The following is a 27,734-nucleotide window of genomic DNA, read 5'->3' on the forward strand; positions in this document are numbered from 1 at the left end:
GAGTGCCTTCATGTGATCGACCTGATCCTGCATCAAGCTGAGAAGTGGGGAGACCACAATGGTCACGCCCCTCGTCTTGCCGCTTCTTACCACTGCAGGCAACTGATAGCACAACGACTTGCCTCCGCCTGTTGGCATCAGCACGAATGCATCGTTGCCAGACAAGGTTGCGTTGATGGCTTGCAGCTGGTTTTGCCGGAAGCCCTTCATCCTGAACCGGTCCTTGAGCATCTTTTGAACCTCTGGAGACCATGAGTGCTTCATGAGCTCGGGAGGGATGCTCAGATCGGGGACAATAGGCGCGGCCTGTCTCTTGGATGGTGTCCGCCCTCTGGCAACGGGCCCGGCATTTCCAGATGTTTCGGAAAAGACTTGCCGCGATCCCACGGACTCGCGCGTCTCGCAGTCCCGTACAAGCGCAAGCATTTCGGCGTCATCTCCAAAGTCACTGAAGTTATCGCTGGCCAGGTGTCCGTGTGTCTTTGGCGCATGATGGCGAGCATCCGAATGAGTTTTTCGATGCTGCAGTGTAGGTAGATGTTGCACGTCCGGCTCGTCAACCTCAGAATAGAAGTCCTCCGCGGCAGCGATGTCTGCGGCAGATTCCTCAAACTGAGGAATCATAGAGGGCCTCACCTGAGGCCTACTCGCGGCTCGTGAATTCGTAGGGGGCTCTCGCGGAAACGGCCGTGTTGTCGTATCTTCACCCTCATGAGATATCAGGCTACTTCTCGGCATGCTCGGGGCTGCTTGAATGGGTTGGTTCCAGGCAGGCGATTGCGATGCCCCGGCCATTTGGGTCTGGTGAATGACCTGCGTGCCCACGGGGACATTGTTCGGCGATACTTTGGATAGCCGCGAGGTTTCATGGGAGTCGACGGATGGTGATTGCGTGCCGAAGACGACAGGTCCTCCCCCACTGCCCATGCTTCCAGAACTGGGCCCGTGGGCAGGCTGAATGAAGGAGGATTCGCCCAGGCCAGCGTCAGTGATTATTCGATTCAATTCATCCTCTTTCTGCTCAACCACCTCTGTAAGATCGTCGAGCTGGACCTCGTCATCCTCTGTGTCGAGCCCATCTGCGTAGGATTGTGCGATCCGTTTCGCCAGTGCCTCTCGCTGCCCACAGAGGTCTGTGTAAGAACCCATGGCGTCGCTGAGATCTTGTATTGCCTTTTGCTGCTTGATCAGTCGCTCCTTTTCAGCCTTGACCTCGTTTCGCCTTTCTTTGGGCCACCGCTCATTGATTGCGCGCATGAAATCTTGTCCGTTTTGCCGTATCCGGGACTCGATCAATGCATGTCCCGTCGCGAGAGCCTGAGGGTTTTCAGACAAGTGAGAAAGCAGCTTGGGAGACTGACTCGCAGAAGATGGGCCGTGGTCAGGAGGTGCCATCAGGTCGTGCCGGGGTTCGCTCCCATGCCCATTCCTGGAGTCATTTCCGATAGATAATATTAAGGAATCCAGCCCAGAGCCCCGAAGCGGTGAGGCGGCCCGCGTTGTTGATGTATCGAGCCGTCTCGAAGATGCCTCCAACAATACAGGGACTGCTTCCAGGCTGGATTTAGGGTGGGATTCTCTGGATGAGCGCGCGGTGATGTTGTGAGAGGGCGGCGTGACGAACTCATCTTCCGAGTCTGGTATATAGTCACTTCTTTCGGCTGGCCGAGGTCTGCTCACTTCGAAGTGTCCTTCGTCCTCAGAGAAAAAGTTTGGTTCGGGGAGAACGCGTCGCTTTTTGCTGCTTTCTGATGGCCGTGGCGTGCTTTTTGTCGGTGTTTGATTCATCCCGGCCGCCTCACGTCTATCAGCCGCCCGCTTAGAAGGCGACGACATAACTTGGCCAAGGCTCGGAATGGAATCGGTCGGCTTCTTCGTCACGGAGTCAGACTCCCCAGGCTGGCCCGGAGGCTGTCTCGCATGCCGCTGTTTGATGCTGCCTGTGACCCCAGGTCGACGCGCCGACGATCTGTTCCCTGGGGTTGCCGCGGGAGGGTCGGTTCCAAGAACGTGATATATATCTGGGAAGCTGTCGTCGTGGCCAGATTCTTCCTGGGTGATGCCGTCACTCTTTCGTTTTTTCGAGCTCCTTGAAGAGGGTAATGGAGACCATGTGGCTGTCTCGTCGTCCCAGAGGCGTACGTCTTCGCCGAATTCGAGCGATTCCGCAGAGCCAATTGTATTTTCTGTCAGATCCATGCATTCAAGACCGTCGGCATCGAAGTCGGACAAGTCGATCTTGAAGTTTGGGGATTGGTATCGCTTGGATGCGGCCTTGGATGGAGAAGAGCTCAACTTGGTTCGGGATGCCCTCGAGGCGCCTATAGTTGTCAGACCCTGCTGCGCCCTGGGATGCCTGCCGCACGCACCTGCATCTTGGCGGGACCTGTCTTGTCCGTCATTCGTGGCAGCCGGCGTAAGGGGCTGTTGCTCTCGTTGAGATACCAGTAGCGGCTTCTTCGACTTTGTGGTTGAGGTCATCCGCCCCATGCTGTGATCCTCCACTGTGACCTCGTAGGTGACGGGCAGAACATTCGCGGCGGGCCAGGCCAGGTCGCGCGCTGGCCCCAACGGCGGGCGATTGGAGGCCGGTCTGTCGGCTGCAGGGGCTCGCGGTGGAAGAGGTTGCGATCCCGCGCCCTGCGACTGCGACGCCTCGAACGAGCTGGGATCGGTGGTGCTCGGGAACGAATGTGCGGGCGGCTTGGTTAACGCGATGTTCTGCAGCAGCCAGGTGATGTGCTCCGAGAGATTGTTCCGCGTCATGAAGCCGGCTATTGGGTTCCAAGTCGTTGGGGGTCCTCAATTCCGTGCGACATTTGAGGATTCGGGCGTTCTCATGCCGTGGTGAAGCTGCTCTGTAAATGTTGGCTTGTTGTCACGGCGTGAACGACCGAGCACGATGGCGGCGGAGGCGCCAGGCGCCGCACCTTCCCGCGTACCGCGTTTGTTAGTCAGCGGATGCGTGCTCACGTGACCTGCACGCCAAATTGAATTTCCTAATCGGGCAACCAAGCCATTCAGTGCCAACATGGCCGAGGGCGAAAAATCCATGGCGAAGTGACACGCCCTCTGGCGGCGGCGCCGTCGGGCTTGTTCAAGGACGAAGTTGCCTTGCAATCATTCACTGTATAGGGGGATCTGTATCTGCTACGCGGCTCCTGTTTGCCAAATTGAAGCGGCCAGGCGATGAGCCGAGCGGCTCAGGCATCTGAGCAAGATGCCGCATTAGGTCAACCCACTGACGAGCCTCAATCATCGTCTTCATCAGCGCACCGACTCGTCGATGATTGGATATATGATGTCAGAGCTGCTCAGACCGGGCGTCGCGGTGCCGCCCCGGGACAGCGGCTGTCGGTGCACGGTGGGCCCATCCGACTGGCGGGTTACCCGCCCAAGCCACCGGCCGGTGTGCCGAGCCGTTCGGCAGCCGGCCGGGCCCCACTCCGGAAGGGCTGCCCTGGGCCAGACGTGATTGGGCGGCATCGCCGGATCTGTCAAGACTTTTTTCGCTTTGCCCCTTCGCCTCCCCGAAAACCGCACCGGCCACGTAGAGAGATCGTTTACGATCGCCGCAGCCGAGATTGGCTGCTTGCCGCAGAATGAGTCAAACACATCGTCACCGTTTCAGGTTCAGCGTCTGTTGAGCGTCCGAGACATGAGCATGGGTTGCTTTGCGCTCTTGAATTCTTACAAGAACCAGGCCAGTTTGAGTACAATGACAGAGTCGGGCTCCCAGTCAAAGCCATCGCGCCAAAACTGAACTTTCTGCCCGTCGTTTTGATGACTGCCGCCCAAACCCGAATTCTCGAGCACCGTCCAAGTTATTTGCTGTCTCACCGCCACGAAGGTCACAATCAAAGGTGCGGGATCACGCGCCGGTTGATGCCTGACTGACTGGCTCTGACGAGGAGTGCAAACCCAACGCTTGGCGATCCCGGAGCTGAAGCGGAGCTGAAGCCAAACAATGAACGCACTGTTTCACAAGATAGATCTCTTTTGGCTGTGGTCGTCTGTCGTGTCGGGAACAGGCGGCGAGGACGTTCATGGGACGAATCGGGCGCGACGTAGAGTTTGCCAAGTGGATCGGAGGCGCCCGCAACCGTCCCGTCCAAGCCTGCCGGGGGTCCTTGGCGCCGTTCGACGACGGCTGTCGGCTCCGATCTGACGGCGCGCAAAGCCGGGCCATGGCTGTCACACTTTGTTTGCCGCCCAGCCCTCTGACACTTATAGCACTCATTTCCCTCTCACGGTGTAGCCGTATGCATACCTCCTGGCCTCAACTCTGCCCGGATTTCTCTTCTGGGGCACTTCCATGACAGCGACAGCATAAGCACGATGCCGTCCACTACTGAGGGTCACAGCGTGACTGAGAAGTCTACACGGCTATCGACACCAGAAACGAGTCGGACAGACGTTTCGCCCGCCGCCAAAGCGTCCACGACAAGCCGCGTCGCCAACCACCTCACAGAAGATATCCGGTCCTCCGCATTTGCAGAGCTGCTCCTCGTAGTTCTCACCTTTTGTACCGGCATGCAAGGTAGATGGGCATCCTTGCCATGGGCCATTCCGCTCGTGACTGACAGGACTTACAGATGCCACAACATTTCCCGACTACCACTGCTTTGCCTCGAACCAGACCGGCAACACCGTGTTCCTCTGCCTGGCTCTGATTATGCCGCAGCTCAACGGGGAATCCTTCATCACCTCGAACATCGGCATGGCTCTTGGCCTCTTCCTCGGGGCCGGGTGGCTGACCGGCCAACTGAGCCACATCATCGGTGCTCGAAAACGATGGTGGCTCATTCTGTGCAACTTTGTGCAAAGCTGCTTCGTCTTGGGAGCCGCAGGCATTCAATACCGCTATGGCGTCGAGGACCGGGGCTCAACAGCACTCGCAGTCGTCGGCTTGCTGGCGTTCGCCGCTGGAAGCCAGGTTGTCCAGTCGCGGAGTCTTGCCATGACCGAAATCAGCACGGCCATGGCGACGGCAGCCTGGGTCGACCTCCTGATTGATCAAAAGCTCTTCGCTCCGAAGAATCGGCCACGCACACGGCGCATCGCCTTTTTGGTATCCCTGGTTGTGGGATCCCTTATCGGTGCCGTCATCTATCGGGAGGTGGGCTCTGCGACCGTCATTGTTGTTTCCGGGGCGGGAAAGCTTCTCGTAACAGTGTTGTATGCTTTTTCACCCGCGGAGAAGAAGCAGAACGAGTGCTCGTCGCCTGTATGAGAGGTTATGGGGATGGGCGGAGGCATCCTTTACGACGGCATATGAGGTTTCCATTAGCATGGCACGGCACAGCGCTATATTTGTTTTTCTAGCATGGCATGGCATGGCATCGCTTTCGGCGCAAGGCATAAGAATTGGGTTAGTCTCTGGTGACAAGCGTATGTTTGGCACAATGACAGATTTTACCGCACTTTGGATGATTCTGCGGCACCTCTGAATCGGGAACTGCCCGTTTGGGCGGGCTGCGATCGTGACAGGTCCATCTCGAAGGAGGGGCGAGCTTCTGCCTGGCGGATAATTCCACGTCGAGGATGCGCCGCCACTCGAACCACTAGTTTCGACAGTCGGCGATGCGCGAAACAGAGTCTCTGTGCGTGAGCGAGATGGATGGATTGGGGCGACGTCAAGCGAGTGGCTGGTGCGGGAAGTTGGGGAAAGGTCTGTGGTCCTCGGTTCCGAGGATGGCGGCTTGGGCCAGTGGTCGCGTCTCCAGTCTCCAGGCACCAGAGCGGGGCACGTACAGGGAGTCGGTTGGAGATCACGGGGTCTCGCGTGCACTGGGACCCTGGATTTTAGGCAGCACAGCCCCTGGAGGCCCTGGAGGCGCGTCGCTCGCGTCCAAAGGAAGGCGCCACCAGTCCTCGGTCCCCGGTAGCTGAAATGCCTGGCGGAAGGCACGACCAGGCAATGGCCCGCATCGTGCACCATGGCGATTCACGATGTTCCCAACACGGACGGTGTGGGCTCCTCAAGGCACACACACACACAGATTCTCCCCTCTTCACAATGTATAAAACAACACTCAATTCCTCCCCTCGTTGAGTCTTGTCGTCCTCGTCCTCCAACCCATCAAGCAGCTCGCCACGTCGTTGAATTACAAGCCGCCATATCCCCGCCTTCCCGAACGCCACGGCTCCCACACTATTGGCCTTAGCCTCTTGTCCCTCGTACGGCAGTTCTCAGCCGCAGTGTCCCTGATTATCTCGCATCATCGTCTTCACTCTAAACTTCTTTAACGGTCGTCATTCTCCATTCTGTCCTTTTCGCCTGTATCTTCTATCGCAGCAGACCTCCAAGATGGCCCCACTGAATCTCCCAGAGTTGCCTGCTCCTCACAAGGAGCTGGCCAAGCATATCGCGCAGCACCCAGAGCAGACCGTCGAGGACATCATGGCTCCGTATCGCAAGTACGAGGCCCGTCTTCGGGAGGTTTATGCCCAGGATCGCCAGAATCCGGCTCTGGATGATCCTTACATCAATGTCGTGCCCCTGTTCACCGATGATACCAAGCACATCACCACACGAGCTCGGGACTTGTCCCAAGAATCGCCCGAGCAGCAGTCCAAGTACATCATGGTTCTCCCAGAAGACAAACGCCGTGCTCATGGCTCACCTGCCACGGTCGCCGACTTGAACGAGTTCCAGCACAACTTTGGTGTCTTCTCCGAGTCGTCCCTGGTCGAATTGGACTGGAGCAATGTGGTCGCAGCAGGCTCATCTGTTGTCAATTGCCTCCTGCCCGTTCCCGAAGACTTCAAGTCATCGAAGCGGAAGCTCCGTGAGTACTATCATGAGAAGTTTTGTCCTGCCTCCGACGTCGACCTTTTCTTGTACGGTCTTACGCACGACCAAGCCATTGAGAAGATCAAGCAAATTGAACGCGCTATCCGAGACGCTCTGCTCAACGAAGTCACTGTTGTCCGTACCAAATACGCCATCACGATTGCCAGCCAATACCCAGTGCGACATATTCAGGTTGGTCTCTGAAGCCGATGCCTACCCCGGGCCAAAGCTAACGATACAAGATTGTTCTTCGTGTCTACAAATCCATCAGTGAAATCTTGACCGGCTTCGATATTGACGCCGCCGGCGGTGCCTATGATGGAAAGCAAGTATACGTGACGCCGCGAGCTCTGGGTAGTTTCATCACACAGATCAACCATGTCGATCTCTCTCGCCGGAGCCCCTCTTACGAGAATCGCCTGTCCAAGTACTCCCACCGCAACTTTGAAGTATATTGGCCTGAACTCGATCGATCCAGGGTTGATCCTACCATCTTTGAGCGAAGCTTCCAACGAACGCTTGGTCTGGCCAGACTGCTCGTCCTCGAGCGCCTCCCCACCAACTCTGCCCGAGAAGCGTACTTGAATAAGAGACGCATGGAGCGCGGAAGACCAGCCAGGCACACCAACAGGTTCCCCATCAGAGGCAACATCAAAGATTCGCACGAGGATGAAGTTGCCGACTGGTTGTCCGAGGAGGACATTAGCAACTACCACACCTTCACGGTCCCATATGGAGAAAAGTTCCACGCGAAGCGCATTGAGAAGCTCTGCTACACCAGAGATCTCCTCCTCAATGCCGAGTGGAACCAGTCCAAGGATCGTGAGGTCTATCTCCACCGACACCCAGCCTTTTTCGGCCGGGTCGAAGATGTCATCGAGGACTGCTGCGGATTCTGCCCTAAGCCTGTTACACCTGAGGAAATCGAGGTGGCCGAAAAGGAGGCTGAGATTTATATATCGGGCAAGGTGTCGTTTCTTATTGACGACCCTGGACGCCAACAAATTGGGTCTTTCAACCCCTTGACCGAGCAGGATTGGACCGACATGGCTTACGTTGGCAACACTGCGAGATTGTGTCAGTCCATCGTCGATGGCGACATTGACGATGTCCTCAACTGGCTGTCTCAGGAAGACGCAGACCCCAACAAACGCGACTACACCGGCCGCACACCGCTCCAACTTGCAGTCATGGCTTCGACACCTGAGGTCGTCAAGTGTCTGGTGGACCACGGTGCTCGTCTCACAGCAAGGCTGGCAGACGGCAAGACTGCTCTTCATCTTGCGGCTTCTCGAGGTCAGACCGAAATGATCAAGATACTGATGGAGAAGAGCATCGAGAATGAAGAGGCCGAAGAGGAGCGGCAGGCAAGGCGCCGTAAGGCGATCGGCACTACGAAGCCTGACGCTGGAGAAACGACACGAGAAGCCGACTCCGACTCTAACGGCTCTGACGACTCTGACGACGCTGACGGCTCTGATGGCGAACTTATCGACGATACCAAGACAGAGACCGAGGTTCAGTCGCTTGCCACAGGGTCATTTGTCAAAGTGAAGAAGGGCGATGGTGACGAGAACGGCGACGATGTGGTTTTGGATGAATCAGAGGACGAGCCTGATTACTATCAGATCGATGTCCTCGCGTGGGATGTTCCCTGCTCGCCTCTGCATCTCGCCATTGCCGAGGGCCACGAGGAGACAGTCAAGCTCCTGTGCGACGTATGTGCTGCAGTCGCCTTCTCTCCTTTCTCCCCAACTCCTGCTAACTGTATCCTTAGTATGGGGCAGATTCCATCCTACCGGTCAAGTTCCTCAGCTCCGACTCCGACGACACTGCCGCTATCCTCACCCTGACGCTTGCTCTCTCGCTCCCGACGGATAAGGCCAAGTCCATGGCTAGACTTCTTCTTCGCCTCGGTGCAACTTCGTCACAGGCCGATTCTCGGGGCTACACGGCCTTCCAGAAGTATATCGATACCGGCAAGAACGAAATGATCGATGTCTTGCTCGACACGGACAAGATGGGTGTGAAGACATCCATCAATCACCTGGCATTCACAGGCTACCGCTGGAACGCGAACACGACATCACCCCTCCACAGTGCTATTGAGCGTGGAGACTCGGTTCTTGTTCTCAAACTACTCAACGCGGGAGCCGAAAGCCACATCGATTTCGACACTTGGCTGAAGGCTGCCAAGGTCTCCTCGATCCATGGGAACCTCAGTGATTTGGAGCATGCGCGACGCAGTTATCGGGAATCCTTAGAGCAACCTCTCATTGCAGCTATTCGCTCTGGCAACGCCGATGCCGCCATCAAACTCTTGGAGAACGGCGCTGATCCAAACGCCCTTACGTCGGACACCAATCGCCTCCTGATTGACGAGTATAGACGCAGGTGGAACCATGGTACATCAGCTCTAGACCTCGTTCGAGACGTCATTCACGAGCTTTCCAAATACAGCGGAGAAAAGGCAAACTTCACCAAGCCCACGCTTCGACCAGGCATGGATGAGTATCTCAAGAATATTGAGCCCAATACGTACACTCACTGGATCGTCTCGAGGGACATAAAGCATGCCAAGAGTCGGTTCGAACTCGAAGAGAAGGCGTACACCAAGGACGTGGAGCGCATAAGGACACTGAAGGGAGCAACCGAGAAGAAGGAGGCCATCGACGAATCCCTGTCCGAGCTCAAGAATCTGGAGCGCGCTCTGATCGCCAAGGGTGCCAAGGTGTTTGACGAATTGCATCCCGAAATCGACGCCCAACCGAGAACAAAGAGCGCATCTCAAGACCGAGAGGTCGAGAAGGTGCACGAGAAGTACAAGTACGACTTCAGTTTCAGAAACGACTCGGATATGAACGATGCCAGGAGGGATGGATACGTCCAACTGTAAGTGTCGAATAGACGAGAAATGTAGCTGGATATACGGCTGACTGAAACAGTATGGAAGCCGCGTGGGTCGGGGACTTGGACCGCATCAAATCAATGACCTTGGAGGCATGGGGTCCGGAGAAGGATCGAGCGCCGCTCAAAATGTCCATCTCGGACAATTCGCAAAACTCTCCCTTCTCGATTGCGTTCCTCAAAGGCCACTCGGACATAGCCCAGGCCATCCTCGAGATTGTGAAAGCCCAATGGTCCCCACCTGAGAAAGAAAACCTGCGGTACAAAATGGAACAAGAGGACGACGAGGACGAGGACGAGTACGACAGCGAGGATTCGGACAGTGACGACGACGACCAGCCGAGAATTGTTTCCGAAAACCTGGACAAGACATTCACCATTGAAGACATCGGGAAGGTTTCCATGCAAGTCCAATCGCATGACAAGCCGCTCGAAGTTCTTTGCAGATCCTTCCAGACATTTTCCACGGAGAACAGTGCCGTCTCAAAAGTGCATTCTAAGCGAAGTCTGTTCGTCCATGTGCTGGACATGGACGACATGGCGGGTCTTAAGGCACTGTTGGACATGGCACAGCACTTCTCGGGACAAAAGTTTCCAGGGGACGATGAGGAAAGCAACGACAACTTTACCTTCCCCGAGTCTGATTTCCGCTGGGCTGTGGAGAACGGGAAAACGAGGCTTCTTGGGTTGATCATCAAGCGCACCGGCGCAGGAATTCCGCTTGACCATCTGGTCAAGAAGAGCGGTGTCGAAATCAAGAAGAAGCCTCGTTATTACCAAGGATTAACGGTCTACGGAAAAAAGAGGTAAGCTCAGCTGATCGCTCGCCGAGTGGTAGCAGCCTGGCTAAATCGTCTCACAGGAAGGACTGGGCCACGGCGGGTCGTAGCATGGTGACGAGAACGACAGGTCTACGGACCCCTCCGCTTCTGCACGCATCTCTTGGTGGTTCCCTTGAAGGAGTGGAGTTCTTTTTGAGCGAGACGCCACACCGTCTTTACGGCGAGTTTGGCAAGAGCAAAGTGGCCCGAGACGACCCTCGCCTGAAGCATCTGAAGGAGAGCCCGAAAGGGTTCGAAAGAGCCATCTCGAAATGGCTGGGAGCTGACAGTACGTTATATCCTTGATGACTGCTGTGCAGAAACTAACACTCGGATAGACGACTTGGTCATTCACTGTGCGGTGCTGAGCACCGTAACCAAGGAGTCAGTGGAGCTGCTCGAGTATCTGGTCAAAGCTTGCCCGGAGTTCATCGAGAAGAAGACTGCCAGCGGCGACACGCCTTTGATGGTTGCGTGCAGTCTTGGTCGGATCGAATATGTTAGGACGCTCCTTGCTGCCGGTGCCGACCAGTCCACCAGGAATGCAAGCGGTGAGAATATTGTCCATGCATCCCTCAAGGGCAACCCTACTGCCGCACAGGTCAAGCTTTTGATGGAAATCTTGGATTCGGATCTCCGGAAGCACTTGTTTCTGCAGCGAAAGAGTCTCGAGCAGAACGGCACCACACCCCTGCACACGTGGATCTCTCGAGTCTGCGGTTTGTCGGACAGTGGAGAGACCCCCAGCTACTATCACTATAACAGCAACTACTACAACCAGACGCCGTCAGAGTATCGCGATCAGGAGGTTGTCGTTGCCATGGCCAAGCTTCTCCTGGAATACTCGAACGGTGAGGAGCTGGATATGCTCAACGGGGCCGGAGAGACTTGCCTGCACACCGCCGTTAAGCGGGAGGTGATCTCGCTCGTCAGGGTCCTGGTGGATTTCAAGCCCCAGTTGCTGTTCCGGGAAAACGCAGTCGGCCGCACGCCTGCCGAGATTGCCCACGATCAACTGCAGAGCCAGACGTTCGAGAAGCCTAACAGCCGCTACTGGAACCGGACCTCAAGGACAGTGGATGATCTCATCAACAAGAGTGTCGGCGACTTTGCGGTCGATGCAGAAGCCAAGAACTCCGACTCCGACACCATCAAGGACAAACTCCGAAACCTGGGTCTCAGTGGCGACTACGACAAGGAAGACCTTGTGCCTTTGTTGGCGGCAATGGGCACCGGCGATGGCAAGTCTGGATCGTCACCAGGATCCGGGACGATGAAGAAGGTAATCTGGGACTTTTGCGCCACGGCGTTGAGCAACAACTCGGGGAAGCGCCGCCTCGTGAGCCTCAACGAGGCCAACGACGTGGCCAGACGGCTGGGCGAAAAGCACACTCCGTCCCGCTACTTCAGCGTCGAGAACCGCAAGGACGAGGACGATGAGGAGCAAGGGTCGCAGGATGGCAAGGATGACACGACGGACTTTGTCGTCAGGGAGATGCAGCAGCGCAGGGGCAGGGCTTGGGCTTTTTCTGAGTACGAGGCAGAGAAGCTCGGCATCTCCAAGTGCGAGGACTGTGGCAGCTACCATCCGTAGATGCCAGGAAGGAAGGTTGCCAATATCTCGGGACAGACGGATTATAGAGCCAAGTGGCTTGGCGTGGGCTCGATCGGCTTTCATATACGGTGCTTGTTTGCTATGGATGTGGCAGCGAGGGGATAGGAGATGGTCCGAGCCTTCGTGCGATTTAACAGAAAGAGAGAAGAAGAAAAACAAAGGTGCCTCCCAACTCCGCTGACAGTTACACTGGAACAACAGGACGTGTTTTGCATCTACCGATAACCAGGAGAATGCGTTCAAACGTTCGGCGTTACAATAGTCAAGGGACCCAATCACGAGACGTAGGCAACGACTTGCTGGGAGCCATCGCCCCAGAGCCCGACGATGGCCATGGCGAAGCCGAGGGCGGACAGGCCAGTCTGGACCGCGTAGCGCCTCGCAAGGCCCTCGACCTCGACCCGGACCTCCTCACCGTTGACGTCCTCGATGTCCTCCTCGCTGGCGGCCTCGCTGGTGACGTCGCCGAGGACCTCGTAGCTGGCCTCCATCCTGCGGGCGGGCGACTGCTTCTTGGGGGACCTCTGGCGGGGGGCGGGGGCGGCGGGCTGGGGCAGGAGGCGCGGGGCGGCGGAGGCGAGGACGGCGAGCAGCGAGGTGTAGAGCAGGTACGGGTGGCGGGAGGAGCGCGGGGAGAGGACGAAGGCGAGGAGGAGTGGCGCCGAGGACAGCGCGGTGAGGGCGCGGAGCGGGCGGGCGAGGGAGTCGGCGAGCGCGGCGACGGCCTGCGAGGCCGAGGACGAGGACGGGAGGCGCAGGAGCGAGGGCAGGGAGACGGTCGAGACGGTGTACGAGACGCCCTGGAGTTGGGTCGCTGTCAGCAAGCGGCGCCGGGGACAGAGACGGAGACGGCGGGAGGCGAAGAAGGCGGCACGTTCACGGCGCGCGACGCACACTCGAGGAGCCATGCCGCGCCGGGCCCTGCACGCGTCCAACAAAAACTCGGGAAGGAGGCAAACGTACCGTCAGCAAGCCGAGAGACACGGTCCCCACGAACTTGAGGACCGAAATGGCCCTTGCGCCGGCGCACACCATGGCTCGACTGCTTGGCTGCTTGGCTTGGCTGCTTGGTGCTGATGGCTTCCTGCGCCGATGACGTTTCTGCGCCGATTCGCCCGCGGCAGTGGACAACGACGGACAGCGGCTTGTCTTTTGCGCCCCCAGCGACGACGACCGGGGTGGGGGGGTTGGTTTGGGGAGGGGAGCGCTTTGTTTGTTTCTGCTTCGTCTTGGGGTTCGATCGAGCTCGGGAGGGCTGGCGACGCGGGCGGCGGCGGCGACGGAGGAGGTGGTGGTGGTGGAGGAGGAGGAGGAGAGTGACGTACTACGAGTAATACGTCGGGAGCTACGAAGGGAAACGCGGAATGCGTGTGTTGGATTGGGTTGGGGAGAGGAGGGGAGAAGTGGAGTCGCCCCAGGCGAGGAGGGACGGGGTCGAACTCACTCGGCTGGCGATTGAACCCCGCTTGAGGTTGCAGGCCACGCCTGCTGCTGCCCTGCCTGGAGCACCACCTAATAACTACCTACCGTAACCGTACCGTAGCCAGCGGCACTGTTAGGTAGTACACAGTTTCGCCGCCATAATTACCTTGCACCTGATTAACGGCCCGCCTGGCATTCCGTATGAGCCACACCAAGGGCACGTAAATGCCTAGCCAAGATGCTCCGCTCAACGCTCTCCGGAACCATGGCGATTATTGCCAACTGATGCGAGATGGGCACAGTACATACGTAGTGTCAGACGCACAAAGGCACACGGCCAGAGGACCCTCTTCCAACCCACGCGGCGGCTGCTGGCGGCTGGCGGCTGGCGGCATCGCGCGCGCCGTGACTCCCAACCCAGCCCGGGTTTCAGCAGCAGCAGCCAGCAGCACCGGCCTCGCTTGGACGCTTGCGGGACGGGTTCGAAACCATCAAGTAACTACTATTAAGGAAGGGCAACTAGTGGCAATCACCAACGCCCCGTTAGTAAGGCTGCGTGTCCGTGGGCTCATTAGTTGAGAAGCACAGGGTTTCGAAGAGTTTCACCGGCCGCAGCTACCACCACATGGCCAAGGTGTAGTGATACTGCAAGTTGACAAAACGTGGAAAAGAATGAAAACGCGGAGCTTTCCCCCTTGGCCTGGGCAAAAGGAAATAGAAGAAAAGACAGAACAGCACGCCTCGTCTCTGCATCAAACGCACCCAGTGAACCGCGCCATCATGAAGCCCACGACTGTTCTCGCCACATTCGCCGCGCTTGCTGGAGAGGTATGTACTAAAGCGCTGCTGCTCCGCGCTCGCTCGCTCGCAGCAGCAGCAGCAGCAGCAGCAGCAGAAAGACGTCGAGTTTGGGTCCGCTAACGACGGGGGCCTCCAACCGAAATCCAGGTCCTCGGCTCGCCCTCGCCCGCCCCCTCCCAATCGAGCCGCCGCGCTCAGCAGCCCGTCGAATTCAACATCCACGACCAAGGCTTCACTAAAATCGTCTGCAGCAGATTCCCGTTCACGCTGAACTCGGAAAGGTTCGAAAATGCCAGGTCCAAAAACATTGAATACTTCGAGACTGCATACAAGTCCAAGCCGGTGCTGGAGCCGGGCAAGTGTGAGAGAGTTGGTTGCTGGGACCACATCGGAACGTGGTGGTGCAACGAGGTGAGTTCTCCCGCCGCCGCCGCCCAATGGCACTGCAAGTAGGCAGGCAGGCAGGCAGGCACCTTTATTGTCCGGCTCGCGCACGACCGAGTTTGAGTTCGTACGGTCACTAACGGGCATCAACTGTACCCTGCATAGTCCAAGGAGCAGAAAAACCCCGACTCCTGGAAAGATGTTGTCAAAGCCCTGAAGGCGATCCCCGAGGTCGCCAAGAAGAAATGTCTTGCCTGGAACTACCGAGACTTTGGGTTTCAGATATTCCACGAAAGCGGATGGAGCGTCATGATCGGCTATGACAGCAAAGACCATTGTTAGTGAGCCGCGGCTGTGAGAAGAGAGAAGGTCGGCTGTGATGCGAACCTGGAACCCTACTTGAGTTGCCGCGCCTGCTGCTGCTCTGCCTGGAGCATCCGATCACTGTACATAGTCCCGTAGCTAGCAGCGCAGTAAGTCAGTTTTACCACCTTGGCACCCGACTGACTGACTGCCCGGCACACCATACGCGCCCACCGCACGTAAATATCCAAGGTTATGCTCTAAACTCTCCGGAACCCTAGCGAGTATTACCCCAACCGATGCGAGAGGAGTGGCGTCGGACCACACGAAAAGCACATGGCCAGAGACACTTCCGCACGCACGCTAGATACATACCGCCTATATGGTAGGTTGCGTACGTACTTCAATGCAATCATGTACGAAACGAAACGAAACAGACGCTTGCCGACCGAGATGTGCTGCCCAGTGCCCGCGCCAGACCACAAGACGCGCGCGCTCTCACGGCCAACGACGGCATCAACATCGTCGACCTTTCCCTCTGTCCAATCCACGCGGGCGGCGGCGGCGGCTGGCGGCATCGCGCGCGCCGTGACTCCAACCAGCCCGTGTTTCAGTGTTTCAGCACCAGCACCGGCCGGGTTTGGACGCTTGTAGGCGGAGTCCAAACTACAAACTGCGTACGGGCACGGGAGGAAACACCACCTGCAACTACGTCCCCGTCAGTGAGGTGCGTGGCCGTTGGGCTAAATCGAGGCGCACAGGTTGCGCGAGTTTGAGCGGCGCAGCTACCACCTCCGACGACACGTCACGGGCAAGGGTGTAAAGTAGGTCAGAAACGTAGAAAAGAAGAATAAATCGTGAAGCTTTTTCCCTTGGGGCAAAGGAAAGACGACAGGCCTCATCCCTGCATCAATAAACCAGTAACCCATACGTAGTCATGAAGCTCGCGACTATCCTCGCCGTAGCCACCACGCTTGCCGGAGAGGTAAAGTACTTCTACTGGCTCCCGCTCGCAGCAGCAAGGACCTCCTTGCTTGTTGAGCCACCGAGTTATCAACGGTCCGCTAACGACGGGGGCCCTCGCCGCTCCAACGCAAATCCAGGTCCTCGGCTCGCCCTCCTCCCCCTTAGACCACGGCGCCGCACCGCCACCACCCTCCTCCTCACTGCTGGCCGTGGCCAGAGATCTCACTCCGCGGAGCGGCGAATACAAGCTCAATGAGGACGGCTTCACTAAAATCACCTGCGGCAAGTTCAAGGCAACGGACAAGGAGACGTTCGATAAGGCACTAGAACGGATGCTTCACTACCTGAGGGACACGAACAAGAAGAGAAAACAGCTAGCGCCGGGCAAGTGTGATAGAATCGCTTGCTATGAGAATGTGGGAGTGTGGTGGTGCAACGAGGTGACTTCCCCCCCTTTTCTTTCCCCCATCGCACTACATGGAGCGCAGGCGGCTTTGGTGGTCCGGGAATGCTGCTGCTGCTGCTCTGATGTCTGGTGATACGCGCACACGACGGGTTCAAACGATAGCTAACGGGGCACATCGCCCGCATAGTCCAAGGGGAATAAAGCCCCGGACTCCTGGCCGAGTATCTATAGTACCCTCAAGTCCATGACCTGGACCGCTAAACCGAGATGCACCTCCAGCGAGTTCGACACTCTGTCGTTTCAGATGTACCACGAGAGCGGATGGAGCCTCACCCTTAGCTCCAAGGTCGGCGAGTATTGTTAGTGACCTGCGGCTGCGATTGAACGCTTTCGGGGGCAAGGCAAGGCAACGCATGGCAAGGCATGGCAAGGCATGGCACGGCACGGCACGGCACGGCAAGGGGGAACGCAGTTCTACCCACAAGAATGCTCGGTCATGTATGTATGTGTGTGTGTGTGTGTGTGTGTGTGTGTGTGTGTGTTAAAGAACCATCTGCGTCTGACGCAGGCGGGGGGATAACGGCGCTACATCTTACAAGTTTCAATACGTTCACGACGTACATACCTAGCTTCAGAGAGCGCGCTCGACAACTCCATGAGCAATGAGCATCATCATCATCATCATGCCAGTTTGCAGTGGCCCAAACATATCGCAGACCGCACCGGGGACGTTGCCAGAGTGACTTGCCACCAACGGACTGGACATAAAGCGAGCGGCCAGGTCTGTTTTGGGCATGTCGCAGTTGGCAGCACAGGCCGGGGGCGTGGACACTTGCAAGGCGCCGTTCGAAACTACCTAGTAGTAAGGCGAACCGCCGCGTCTGTGTCGGCTAGGCAACTAATTAGGGAGTTGGAGAAAGTTTCACCAGCGCACCTACCACTCCGGCGATGCAAGACGATTTGATGGCGGCATGGTTTGGGACGCAGGAGTGCGCGGCGGCCGTGGCGGGCGGCGGTGGTCTGCGTACACGTGTATTCCATATAGTGTGGCTCGTGATGGCCAGTGACGCAGCTCTTGTAAGTGATCCCAGTGCAACGGCACACCCCCCTCACCTGGTCGTTGGGGTGGGCACAGTAGGCAAGCCTCCCCCAAGTTTAGGCTGCCCGGTCAGGTTGCCGCTTGCTTTGCAGGTTCAGGGCCCTAGGTAGGCTGTCGGGCCCCTCAGCAAGTCGCAGCGCAGGGTGCCCACCGAGACGCACTAGTATTTCAGACCCCACTTCTACCCGTCGCCAGATCCGATGAAAGCCCGACGACAACCACCGCGGGCACCACAAATTCCACAGCCATTTTTTCCCTACCTCGAGCTCGACTTCTTTCCTTTCACACTTTCCACTCTCACCACCACCATCACCGCCACCGCCGTCGCCAAGCACCTCCCGCCCAGCACCACAATCGTCCCGTCCAGCTGGTAAGTCCAAGCCATGTCTACACACATACTTCTTTTTTCCCCTTTTCCAACCTTCCCGCCCCCAACTCCAGCGGGCGGGGAGGCGGGCCAAACCAATCTCCTCGCATGATGATCATGTTTGTTTTATACAACCCTACCATATTATACAGGAAGAGCCGTCTTAGACGCCTCCCGGGGTGGCATTCCCTCCCCCGCACGGCCTACTTTGCCCCCCTTTTCGATCCGGGTCCTCTCCCGTCTCCTCCTTTGCGGCCGCGAGTCTTTGATCCCGACGTCGCTGTTTGCTCCTCGCGGCAGGCATGCTTTTGTGTGTGTGTGTCCGCGGGTTTTTGAGCTTGAGCGTCCGTTGCTTTGGATCCTCGCGCGCTGGCTTGAGGGGCTGGGGTTCTCGTTGTCGAGGGGGGTTTGGTGGGGGGCGTGGTGCTTATACACTGGGTTTCTGATGTCGAGATTCTATGCTTCAATGCTGTTGCTTCGCGCGCGCTCTTCTGGGCTCACGTTCTGGAGGATGTTGTGCTAACCGGAACCAAGATTTCTAGGTCCTCTTCGTAGCCACCGATCGCCGCCGGTTCCATATACCGGGCCCAACCTAACTTTTGACGAACAAGTTGCGATGCAATTAGCTCAGCCATGAATACATTCGCTTTACAATGCCATAGTCCCCGTCCGTGTCCCATGCGCCTTTCGTTCCCGTCCTTTGGGTGCTTGAGTTGTTAAAACATACGCCGCCTCCGCCGCCCGTCATTCGTCGCTGTCGCTATCCACTAGTCGACGTCTCCCACGAGCTGGTCTCCTCGCGGCAAGGTCCCCCGACTCGTCGTCCGAGTCCAATGGCGACTCTTTGCGCTTGGCCCCGACCAGTGTCGTCACATCAGGGATGCCTTCGCTCTCTTGCGTTCCGGGGAAGTGAGAGGGGACGTAAAACGGCTTCTGCGGCCTATTCCGTGGGGTATCTTGCGAGGTTGGTGACGTGGGCGAGGTGGCCTGCGAATCCATCATGCTCGAGGTGGCCTGATTGTCCGCGACGACAAAGTCGAGCAGGTCGGCCCCGTCGTCGGAGCCGTCAGTGTCCATGACGTCGCTGTCTCGCTCGCAGTCGTCTCCCACTTCGTCGCTGTTGATGCCGCCCCTCCTCGTCCTGCCCGCGACCTTTCCCGCCTTCTTCGGCCGTCCCCGCTTTCTCTTTGGGAGTCCTGGCTCGTCCTCCTCTTCGTCAAGGTCTTCACCCGCGAGCAAGGTCGGTTCCTCGTCTTCTGCTTCGCAGGCGGCAAGCTTTGTGGTGCTGGTGGTTCTTTTTCGTTTCTGCTTTGGCAATTTCGCGGCGGTGGCGTGGCCTGTCTCCTTCTCTGGCGAGGCTGTCCCCTCGCGATGGTCCTCGGTTTCCTCTTCCCCATCCGAATTCACAAACGCCCTCACAGGTATCTCAAGATAGTCGCTTGTATCGACTTCTCGACAAGGACGCACGAGGCTCTCTGGCTTCAAGCCCATCCTCGCCAGGACCTTGACGCATCGCTTGGTGTGGATCCCGTGCTTGACGCGATAGACGGGCTGGAGTCGCCTCTGTAATTCGGGGTGAGCTGTCATGCTGGGCATATCTGCCTCTTCAACCATGCTATGGTTAAAGGGCAAGTCGCGGTACTCTCGGTCCAGTTCGCGGATGCCTTGTTCCGACAGCACAACGCTCTTGAGGTCTGGTATCTCCACCACGTCGTCAAGCTCCCTGTTACGTTGCGGCTTCGCGCGTGCCTTATTTCCGCCCCCGTTCATAAAGTGCGATAGCGTTTGGAATCCGGTTTCCACGCCATCGGGCATGTGAAACTTCTTCGGCGGCTTCTTCTTACCTGGAGGAGCGCGGCGTTTCTTTGGCTCCGGGAGAGACTGGTCTTGCGTGTTCTCGACCGGGATGTCGACGTGCCGCTTGTCGACCTCGGGCCGGATCTCTCGGGGGACGATTCGCGTGGAGAGGTCTCCCCGAAACGAGAAGCGGCTACCTTCGCATATGAGCTGCTGCATCTTCTCGTAGTTGTCCTTGGACTTGGCGAATTGGTCCTCCTCTTTCCCACGCATCAACAGCAGGATAATATTTCCGGCACGCTTGCGGCCTGTACGCCCCATCCTCTGCAGCATGCGGATCGGGGACGCAGACGCGTCGTAGCAGACAATGAGATCGACCTGCCCAATGTCCAGGCCTTCCTCGCCGATGGATGTCGCGACGAGCACATTGAACTCTCCTCGCTTGAACCTGTCAATGGTGGCAATCTGCTGAGCCTGCTTCATGCCCTCCCCGCGCTTCCCATCTGCCTGGCCGACAAAGACACTAGCCTTGATCAGCGGCCGATGTTTGTTGAACATGCGAACAATGTCCTCTGCCGAGTCTCGATACTCGCTGAAGACGATGACGCGGGTGCCGGACGCCTCGCCCTTGTCCATGAAATGGTTAAGCACGCAGTCCGCGAGCGCGGTGAGCTTCGGGTGGCCGACGAAGCCGTCCGTCCTGAGCCACATGGCGATCTTGTCCATCATGTCCCGAAAGCTTGGATGTTCGATGAGCTGGCGCTTGTACTTTGACCCCTTTTCTCCCTTGTCCTCCTGCTCGCTGCGAAAATCGACGAGGTTGTCGTAAAAGGGCTTGATGCCGTGAAAGTTGAGCAGCTTGATGGAATGGGCAAGGCCTGTGAGCACGCTGAAGATGGCCCTCATCATGAATTGAATGCCTTGATTGGCGTGCTGCCCGCGCGATGCAAACCATTCCTTCTGTGCTTGCATCAGCCCGTAAGCAGTGAGTGCCATCGGGTTGCGTCCGTAGTAGATGTTCTGGGAGCTAAGCTTGTCCACGAGTGGCTTGAGCGCCTCCGTGAAGAGCTCGCTGACCAGGTTCATCTCGTCCGAGGGGTCCAATATCATGGGGTCAATGTTTCGCTGATGGACATACTGCCTGATATCGATGGATTCTTCCGTCCGGATCTCGCAATGGGAAATGCCGAGGTTGTCAATGACTTCTTGCACCGTCTCGACCTTGGAGCCCGGCGTCGCCGTCAGGGCTAGGACCCGGAAGCTCTTGGAAAAGCGCCGGATAAGCTTGGTGACCTTGGCGTACGCGTACTCGCCCACGGCTCTGTGCGCCTCGTCGATGACGAGAAGCCCGATGCTTTTCGGATCCGCATAGCCATGTGACAGGTCGTTGAGTAGAGTCTGAGGGGTCATGAAGAAGACCCTCCTCGCCCCCCACTCGTCGACGCGCAGAGCCGGGGCAATATCTCCGGTGAGCAGCGTCGTCTCGGACCGGGGGATGCCGGCGATATTGTAGCAGGCGTCGACTTGCTGCGCCACCAGCGGCTTCGTCGGGGCCACAAAGACGATTTTTGCGGATCGAGTCCAGCGGTAAAAATTCAGCATGACAGTGGCGGCGATGAAGGTCTTGCCGAGGCCAGTCGGCAAGGCTACGAGGGTGTTGTTGAAGAGGGAGTTCTTGACAATGCTGTACTGGTAGTCGCGGATGGCGCCGAGGTTGGTCGGATAGACCCACGTCTTCATTGCTTCGAGGTCTAGCGCATGATGGCTGGGCTCCTCGCGAGGCAGGTCGACTCTATACACCCTGGCGCTCTGCGGCTGAGATGGCTGCGTCGGTCTCTCGAAGGCATCGGTCCCCCACAGCGTTGTTTGCCGAAACGTTGATGAGTTGCTGCGCGCGAGTCCAGTACGCGGGGCTTGGCCCGGCGGCGCTTGTCTCTGGCGCGCAGGAGGACTGACCCGGCGGCGCTGGGGGGGCTCTGGCGATGAAAAGGCATCAGATGGCAGGTCTTGGAGTTCCAAGGCTGCAGCAAAGTCTTTCGGCTGTTGAGCCGTCACTGTCTGGCCAATACTGGGGCGTGAAGTCGACTCCTTCAAGGCGCCCTTTCGCGTCCCTGACGATGCGACCTGTTCAAATGCATCGATAAAGTCTTCGTCGGCAATGTCATCGTCGAACTCGTCGTCGCTCATGGCGGCTGTTGGCGGTTTGGGCCGCGGCGAGGAGTTTCGGCTAGCATGCGCACGCGTCTCTGCCAGGCTTGCCGTCTTTTCGGGGCTTGAACAGAATCAAAGCGTTGCGCGAGCTTGGCTCGGGCCTCTCGCGACCTTCAGGGGCTCATGTGCAGCAACGGGCGTATTGCGCGGCGCGTGCCATGAGTGAAGCCAGTGTCCAGATTCCACTCTACGCGTTTGACGCCGACACGGTGGGCGGGACACGTGGGTGGGGCACGCGAGAAAGGTGCCGTGTCACGTGACGCGACTTACACGGCGATCGAGTGCTGCAGACAGAACTTACTCCGGCACTGCCCAGCGCCACTGGGGAGAGTTTGAGGGCTGTCTCCCGGGCTGCAGCGGCGCAAGGCAAAAGAAACTCGAAGCATCAACAAATCCCGCGTCCAAATCCAGTGGCCTCCATGATTGGACCCGTTGAATGGAAGTCGCCGAGGCGAATCCAGAACCTGAGTCCTACATTCGATTCGACGATGTGACCGCTCAGCGGCTCACGGACTGAAGCTTAGAGTGTCGAGCCATACGCCAAGTGGCGCATCGGAGCATGTGTTGGTTGTGGACCATCACAGACGGCAAGCTGTGCGCTTCGGATGGCGTCTTGCAAGCAGGCACTCGATTCCTATCAACAGTAGCGACATTCCTTCGCAGCAATCACCTGCGAGTGCATGACGTCTTTCCATCACCCCCGGCAGCAAGCGGACACAGGCACCTTTGGCCAAGCGGAATTCCATCAACGCCATGTTCCCAGCAAACTTTTGTTCGGCATACAGTGTTGCCGCGCGGACTCTTGTCGTCGTCCTCGAAGCGAAGCCATCAAATCTTCGTCGGAGCGACCTGGGGAAAAATTGTCCTTTTGTCAGCCAAAGGCTGAGTACGAGCAGGATAAAAAGGACCACCCGAAGGAGAAAAAACCCTTCCCCCTCTCGCCTACCGCCCCCCTCAGAAAGTCGTAAAGCTATAGTAAGCATACATCGCTACCGTCAAAAGGCTGTTCAGAAGTCGCTGTCTCTTCACTGGGGGTTGGGAGGGTCATCAAGGAAGGTCCCGTACCTTTTCTGCAAAAGTCGCAAACGTCGTAACAAGTGGTGTCGCTGATGAGAAGCCTGTTGGCAACCGAGGCACATTGTGCCGTCTGGTTCATGGTAATTCTGAGACACCCGACGATGCAGACCAGGTCAGAGACACATTCACGAGCAGGATCGGGGGGGCAGTACATTTGGCGAGGACGACGCAGCAGTGCGGCCCGACACAGGCTCTCGGGATTCGCGCGCCCAGGGACTGTGAGGCCACAACACTGCGTGGGAATAGAACGATCAGGGCAAATGATCAAGAGCAACAGTAGGCGTCGACAACAAAGCCGTGAAGCATGGCCAAAGGGGCTGGCGCACGAAGGGAGTCTGGCGAGAATGACGAGAGAAGAGGAGAAAAAAGGATGGGATGTCGACATGCAGCAGCAGAATCGGGTTTTATGCACATCTTTTGTGACTGCAACTTCCTTGATGTCCTGTCAGGAAGCTTGTGGAAGCGAGGAACTTGCCTGGCACTTCCTTCTCATCGGGTTGGGACATGGCAGCTCGGCATGACTCTCGTGGGCACGAAGCAATCGCAAAGGTACGTAAGGGGCAAGCACTGGCGGGCACTACCTATCAGGGAAGGACTGGTCTGCTACATGATGGCCACAGGCGATGACGCCGTCGCAAAGCGTCGTCTTTCTCCCATGCGTTCAAAGAGCGAACTCCTTTTAACTGTGACATCACGGCAGGCAATATCTGATCCTCTTTGCCGGGGAGCAGCAGTTGTCAATACGTTCAGCCGTGCCTCTTTCAAGGGGCTCTCTTAGATCCGACGGCCGTGCCGTGTGCTTCAGTCCAACATGGCATCTACGGCCGTTTGACGCGGTCATCACCACCTTGCGCAGGTTCAACTGCGTTGGAGGCTCATGCGACGTTGATGGCCATCGCTTAGGTGAAACGCGTAATCACGAAAAAGGGGGCAAGGGGGGGAGACGGAGCTCGATTGCCTCGTTCGTGCTCAATTGCGACTGCCAGCGAAGTTACGGCATGGAAGTCAAGCTCCAGCAGGTAGGTGCTCGCAACGCGTAGTATCTGAGGTAGGTGCCGAGGTAGCCATTTTACAATCTACTTCATGAACCCGGCTGCCTGGGAACGCCCCAGCATTTTGGGCTCCGCCTCGCCTCTGTCGTCAACTGTACGTGAAGCAGGTGCCGCGCTGCTACGGCGGGGGGTTGTGGCACATCAGCGAGCGAGGCTCCTTCCTGCGCTGATCAAGGATGGACACAAATCTACCCTAGACAGAGCACAGATGATTCCGTGCGAGCTGGGCTCTGTCCTTGCTTCATACGTGTGCTAGTGCCAGTTGGGAACTTGCCTTGACTCAATGAGAATCCAGCCATTCAGACCTGTATTACCGATTTGTTTTGTGGAAGACCCGCACTTGCCCGCGCAGTTCGATCGAGTTAATGGACTATCTACAGTCCATCGGCGCCGGTCGTGACAAAGCCACGGACCCTGGCATTGGCACTACCTTCACCGATCAATGCTCGCTTTCATACAATAGTGCATTAATTTCTGGCGTACTCCAGGCTTCCAAGTCTGGACGGAATCTCCTCAGGCAGCCAACCAGGAGGAGGCCGGCAGTTGGGTCACCTTGAAGGTCGTGTGACAGTTTGAGCTTGGCTGTAAACCGCAATTGTATGAGTCACCAGCCACCGGCCCATGGCGCGCCAGGGTCCTCTTGTGGCGCAGTGGTGCCAAAGATGCCTGGCTGCCTTGGCCCGGCATAAAGTGGGGCGCAGCCAAACGTCACCTCTCGACCGCCGCATCCTTCGAGAAGTCGTGTCCCTCTTCTTTTGCGCGTTGAATTCTTTGTCTTCTGCACAGACAACCACGACAGCAGCCTCCACGCCCCCCCGCGGCGTTCAAACCACCGGCGCTGCCTCACACCTTCATCAGGCACGGCACGACAGTCGCTTCGCTCCACCCCGCCTGTAAACAAACACCAATACCTTGGCGCGCCCCAGCGCCGCACGCAACGCGACCCCAAACAGACCTTGTTCTCCTCGAAGGCATCACCTGCTCCCGGAGACCTCTGTTCATCGCTTGGGCAGCCCCGATCGACTCGCCGTGCGCGTGTTCAACGGACAAACAAGCACCATCATAAAGAAACCACCACAAAAAAACCACCCAAAAAAAAGGTCCTGCCCAGGACCTCCAAAGCCTCTCCACTGCGCTTGATCCGGCCAGCCAGTCGTACTAGATACGCGACTCGCCGATCATCGCATCGAGAGCACCGCATCCAGCGGCTCCGACGACCACTGCGTGTTCTTGATATACCTACCATGGCGCCACGCGGTCCTCGCTCGTCCAACTCTGGTCGAGATGCCAGGGGTTCTGCGCTAAACGCCAAACCCAGTTCGAGGGGCGGCATTCAGAAGCGCAAGGGGCCCAGCAGGGTCGACGATGACGGCGACCTTGACATGGATGCGGCCGGGAAACGACCGAGGACAACCCCCGGGTCGACAACCACGAGGAGCGGCCCTGCCCCTCGCTCGGCCGCGACCCGGAACCCTCGGGGCGTCTCGAGAGCGGCACAGAACGTCATGAAGCACCTGAGGAGCGGGGACTCTTCTGCTCTGGCGAACCGCGTTTCGGACTCAACCGAAGCAAGAGCTGCGCGCGCGCGTGGCAGAGCTGCCGGCCTTACCTATCTCCGGATCCACGGTCTAAGGCAGAGCAAGGCGGCCAGCAACAAGGACGGCGGTCTGAGTGACCTGCTCAGCTTCCTCGAGAGAAAAGCATCTTCCCTCAGCTCCACCCGACGAGCACGCCCAATCATGATAAGCAAGGTGAGTCGGAGTATTGACGAATTTCCAGGGTGTCGGCGCGCAGCATATATTTCCAATCTCCAGCGATTTCAAGCAACGGAATATTTCTGAGAACAACGCATTCCCCTGGAACCCCCTTTTGGTTGCACCGCGCCGTCACATTGCTAACCGCGGATAGTCACACGTCGCCGGAGATTACGTGTTTATCGGGGCGAAGAAGGAGGACGCAGAGGAGCTAATCAAACTCAACACCTTCACCTTTGCGGGGACTCAGCTCGAGATTGTCGAGTCAAACGAAGAGTTGGGTTTCGCGAGCAAGGCCACCGAGTCCAAGGAGACGCAGGAACTGCGTGCGAAGCTGCAGTCGATCCTCAGCGCGCGATATCTTGGTGACAACAAGCTCCTCAAGCTCGATTCCCTCGCTTCTGACGCCGAGCTGGTCACACTGGGCATGTTCGAGAACCGAGACAGAGCCCTCAAGACGTTCAAGGGTCTCATGGCCATCTGCGATGGCCTCTTCAAAACGCCAGCGGCGAAGCGAGAGGCAATCGAGAGCATCAGTCTCGCCAACAATAACATTGACGACGTCATCCAAGTTGAAACAGTCGCGACAACGTTTCCTCAGCTGAAGAACCTCGACATGAGCGGCAATCAGATTGCAAACACCCAGGGCTTGGAGCGTTGGAAGGGCAAGTTCAAGGAACTGGAGACCATCTACACGACCGGGAATCCCATTGAGACTGCCGACCCCAATCTTCAAGCAACTTTGCTTCAGTGGTTCCCGAAACTACAGGACATCAACGGAGTGCGGGTGCGAACCGCGGAACAAATCGCCCAACAGGAAGAGGCAGCGAAGCCAAAGCCCATACCGCAGAGCGGTCCTGATTTCCGCGACGTCAATGGCATAGGCGAAAACTTCCTCTTGGATTTCTTCACATCTTTCGACAACGACAGGCAGGGTCTGATTTCGCGTCTCTACGACGAGGCCACACAATTCTCGATTGCGGTGGACACGCGGTCCGTCAGAGACCCCAATGCCCCAGCGCCTCTACCCTGGTCTGCCTACATCAAGGTGTCGCGGAACCTGACCAGGATCACCCATCAGCACACGCGAGTCCAGCGGCTCTTCAAAGGCGCCAACATCATCTACGACTTGTGGAAATCATTACCCTTGACGAAGCATCCCAACATCAAAGAGGACATCAGCAAGTACATCATGGACTGCCATCCGCTTCCCGGCCTGGCAGACCCCAACGGACAGGCGCGGGTGGGCGTTGACGGCCTCATCATTGCTGTGCACGGAGAGTTCGAAGAGTACGACCAGAAGACGAAGGAAACGGGCAAGCGCAGCTTTTCGCGGACCTTTGTTCTCGGCCCTGGCCAGGCTGGAAGGGGCCCGATCCGAGTCGTCAGCGACATGCTTTCGTTGCGAGCGTACAGCTCGCTCCCCAACGTCTTTGTGGCGCCCGGCGGCAACACGCAACCCGCCAGCGCCCCTCCTGCCAACGATCAGCATCAAGCTATGATTGCGGAGCTGTCGAGGCAAACGGGCATGGTTCCAGAGTATTCGGAGATGTGCCTGTCGCAGGTTGAGTGGCAGTTTGACAAGGCCCTCATCATTTTCAACGAGAAAAAGGTTCGTCCCCATTCTGTACCTATTTTTGGCGGTCAAAACCAAGTACTGACATGTTTGGCACAGGCGTCTTTGCCAGCCGAGGCCTTTGCTACTCCGGGGCCTCACTAGGCAGGATCGGTCCGTCGGAGGAGTCGAAAGCTTATCAAATAAGGGCGGCATTTATGGCCGTTGTATGCGCCGAAGGTGGGCGAGGGGGCGGGCATGGAAAGGCGGACACTAGATGGGGCGGCATTGCTTGCAATTTTGGCACATGGAGTTTTGGAAGCCCACGCAGAAGATGGACGGGCATCGATTATGAGTCTACCCATCCATGGATCAACAGCGGCAAACAAAGATGTACAACT

General features: G+C 57.6%; 6 protein-coding genes across 6 annotated transcripts; 4 read left to right on the top strand and 2 right to left on the bottom strand.

Annotated features, from left to right (window-relative positions):
* Nucleotides 1-4,338: 4,338 nt before the first annotated feature.
* PLICBS_002413 (uncharacterized protein) lies at nt 4,339-5,233 on the top strand (the record flags this gene model as incomplete). Its single annotated transcript, XM_018322075.2, has 2 exons — nt 4,339-4,540; nt 4,596-5,233. 2 exons carry the CDS (start codon nt 4,339-4,341, stop codon nt 5,231-5,233), a joined length of 840 nt encoding a protein of 279 aa, XP_018179555.2.
* Nucleotides 5,234-6,310: 1,077 nt separating this feature from the next.
* Nucleotides 6,311-12,118, top strand: PLICBS_002414 (uncharacterized protein; the record flags this gene model as incomplete). Its single annotated transcript, XM_018322076.2, has 6 exons — nt 6,311-6,988; nt 7,039-8,514; nt 8,574-9,688; nt 9,742-10,509; nt 10,566-10,813; nt 10,863-12,118. 6 exons carry the CDS (start codon nt 6,311-6,313, stop codon nt 12,116-12,118), a joined length of 5,541 nt encoding a protein of 1,846 aa, XP_018179556.2.
* Nucleotides 12,119-12,414: 296 nt separating this feature from the next.
* Nucleotides 12,415-13,174, bottom strand: PLICBS_002415 (autophagy-protein 33; the record flags this gene model as incomplete). The annotated part of the gene is made up of 2 exons (XM_065600013.1): nt 12,415-12,939; nt 13,103-13,174. 2 exons carry the CDS (start codon nt 13,172-13,174, stop codon nt 12,415-12,417), a joined length of 597 nt encoding a protein of 198 aa, XP_065456085.1.
* Nucleotides 13,175-14,341: 1,167 nt separating this feature from the next.
* PLICBS_002416 (uncharacterized protein) lies at nt 14,342-15,088 on the top strand (the record flags this gene model as incomplete). The annotated part of the gene is made up of 3 exons (XM_065600014.1): nt 14,342-14,389; nt 14,510-14,773; nt 14,912-15,088. 3 exons carry the CDS (start codon nt 14,342-14,344, stop codon nt 15,086-15,088), a joined length of 489 nt encoding a protein of 162 aa, XP_065456086.1.
* Nucleotides 15,089-18,631: 3,543 nt separating this feature from the next.
* On the bottom strand, nt 18,632-21,871 carry PLICBS_002417 (3'-5' DNA helicase; the record flags this gene model as incomplete). Its single annotated transcript, XM_018322078.2, has 1 exon — nt 18,632-21,871. The coding sequence occupies one exon, from the start codon at nt 21,869-21,871 to the stop codon at nt 18,632-18,634; it is 3,240 nt and encodes a 1,079-aa protein (XP_018179558.2).
* Nucleotides 21,872-25,268: 3,397 nt separating this feature from the next.
* Nucleotides 25,269-27,498, top strand: PLICBS_002418 (nuclear mRNA export, poly(A)+RNA binding protein; the record flags this gene model as incomplete). Its single annotated transcript, XM_018322080.2, has 3 exons — nt 25,269-25,775; nt 25,933-27,390; nt 27,454-27,498. The coding sequence occupies 3 exons, from the start codon at nt 25,269-25,271 to the stop codon at nt 27,496-27,498; spliced, it is 2,010 nt and encodes a 669-aa protein (XP_018179560.2).
* Nucleotides 27,499-27,734: the final 236 nt, after the last annotated feature.

Source organism: Purpureocillium lilacinum (assembly GCF_023168085.1).
Source record: "Purpureocillium lilacinum CBS 284.36 DNA, scaffold_2, whole genome shotgun sequence".
NCBI classification, from domain to species: Eukaryota; Fungi; Ascomycota; class Sordariomycetes; order Hypocreales; family Ophiocordycipitaceae; genus Purpureocillium; species Purpureocillium lilacinum.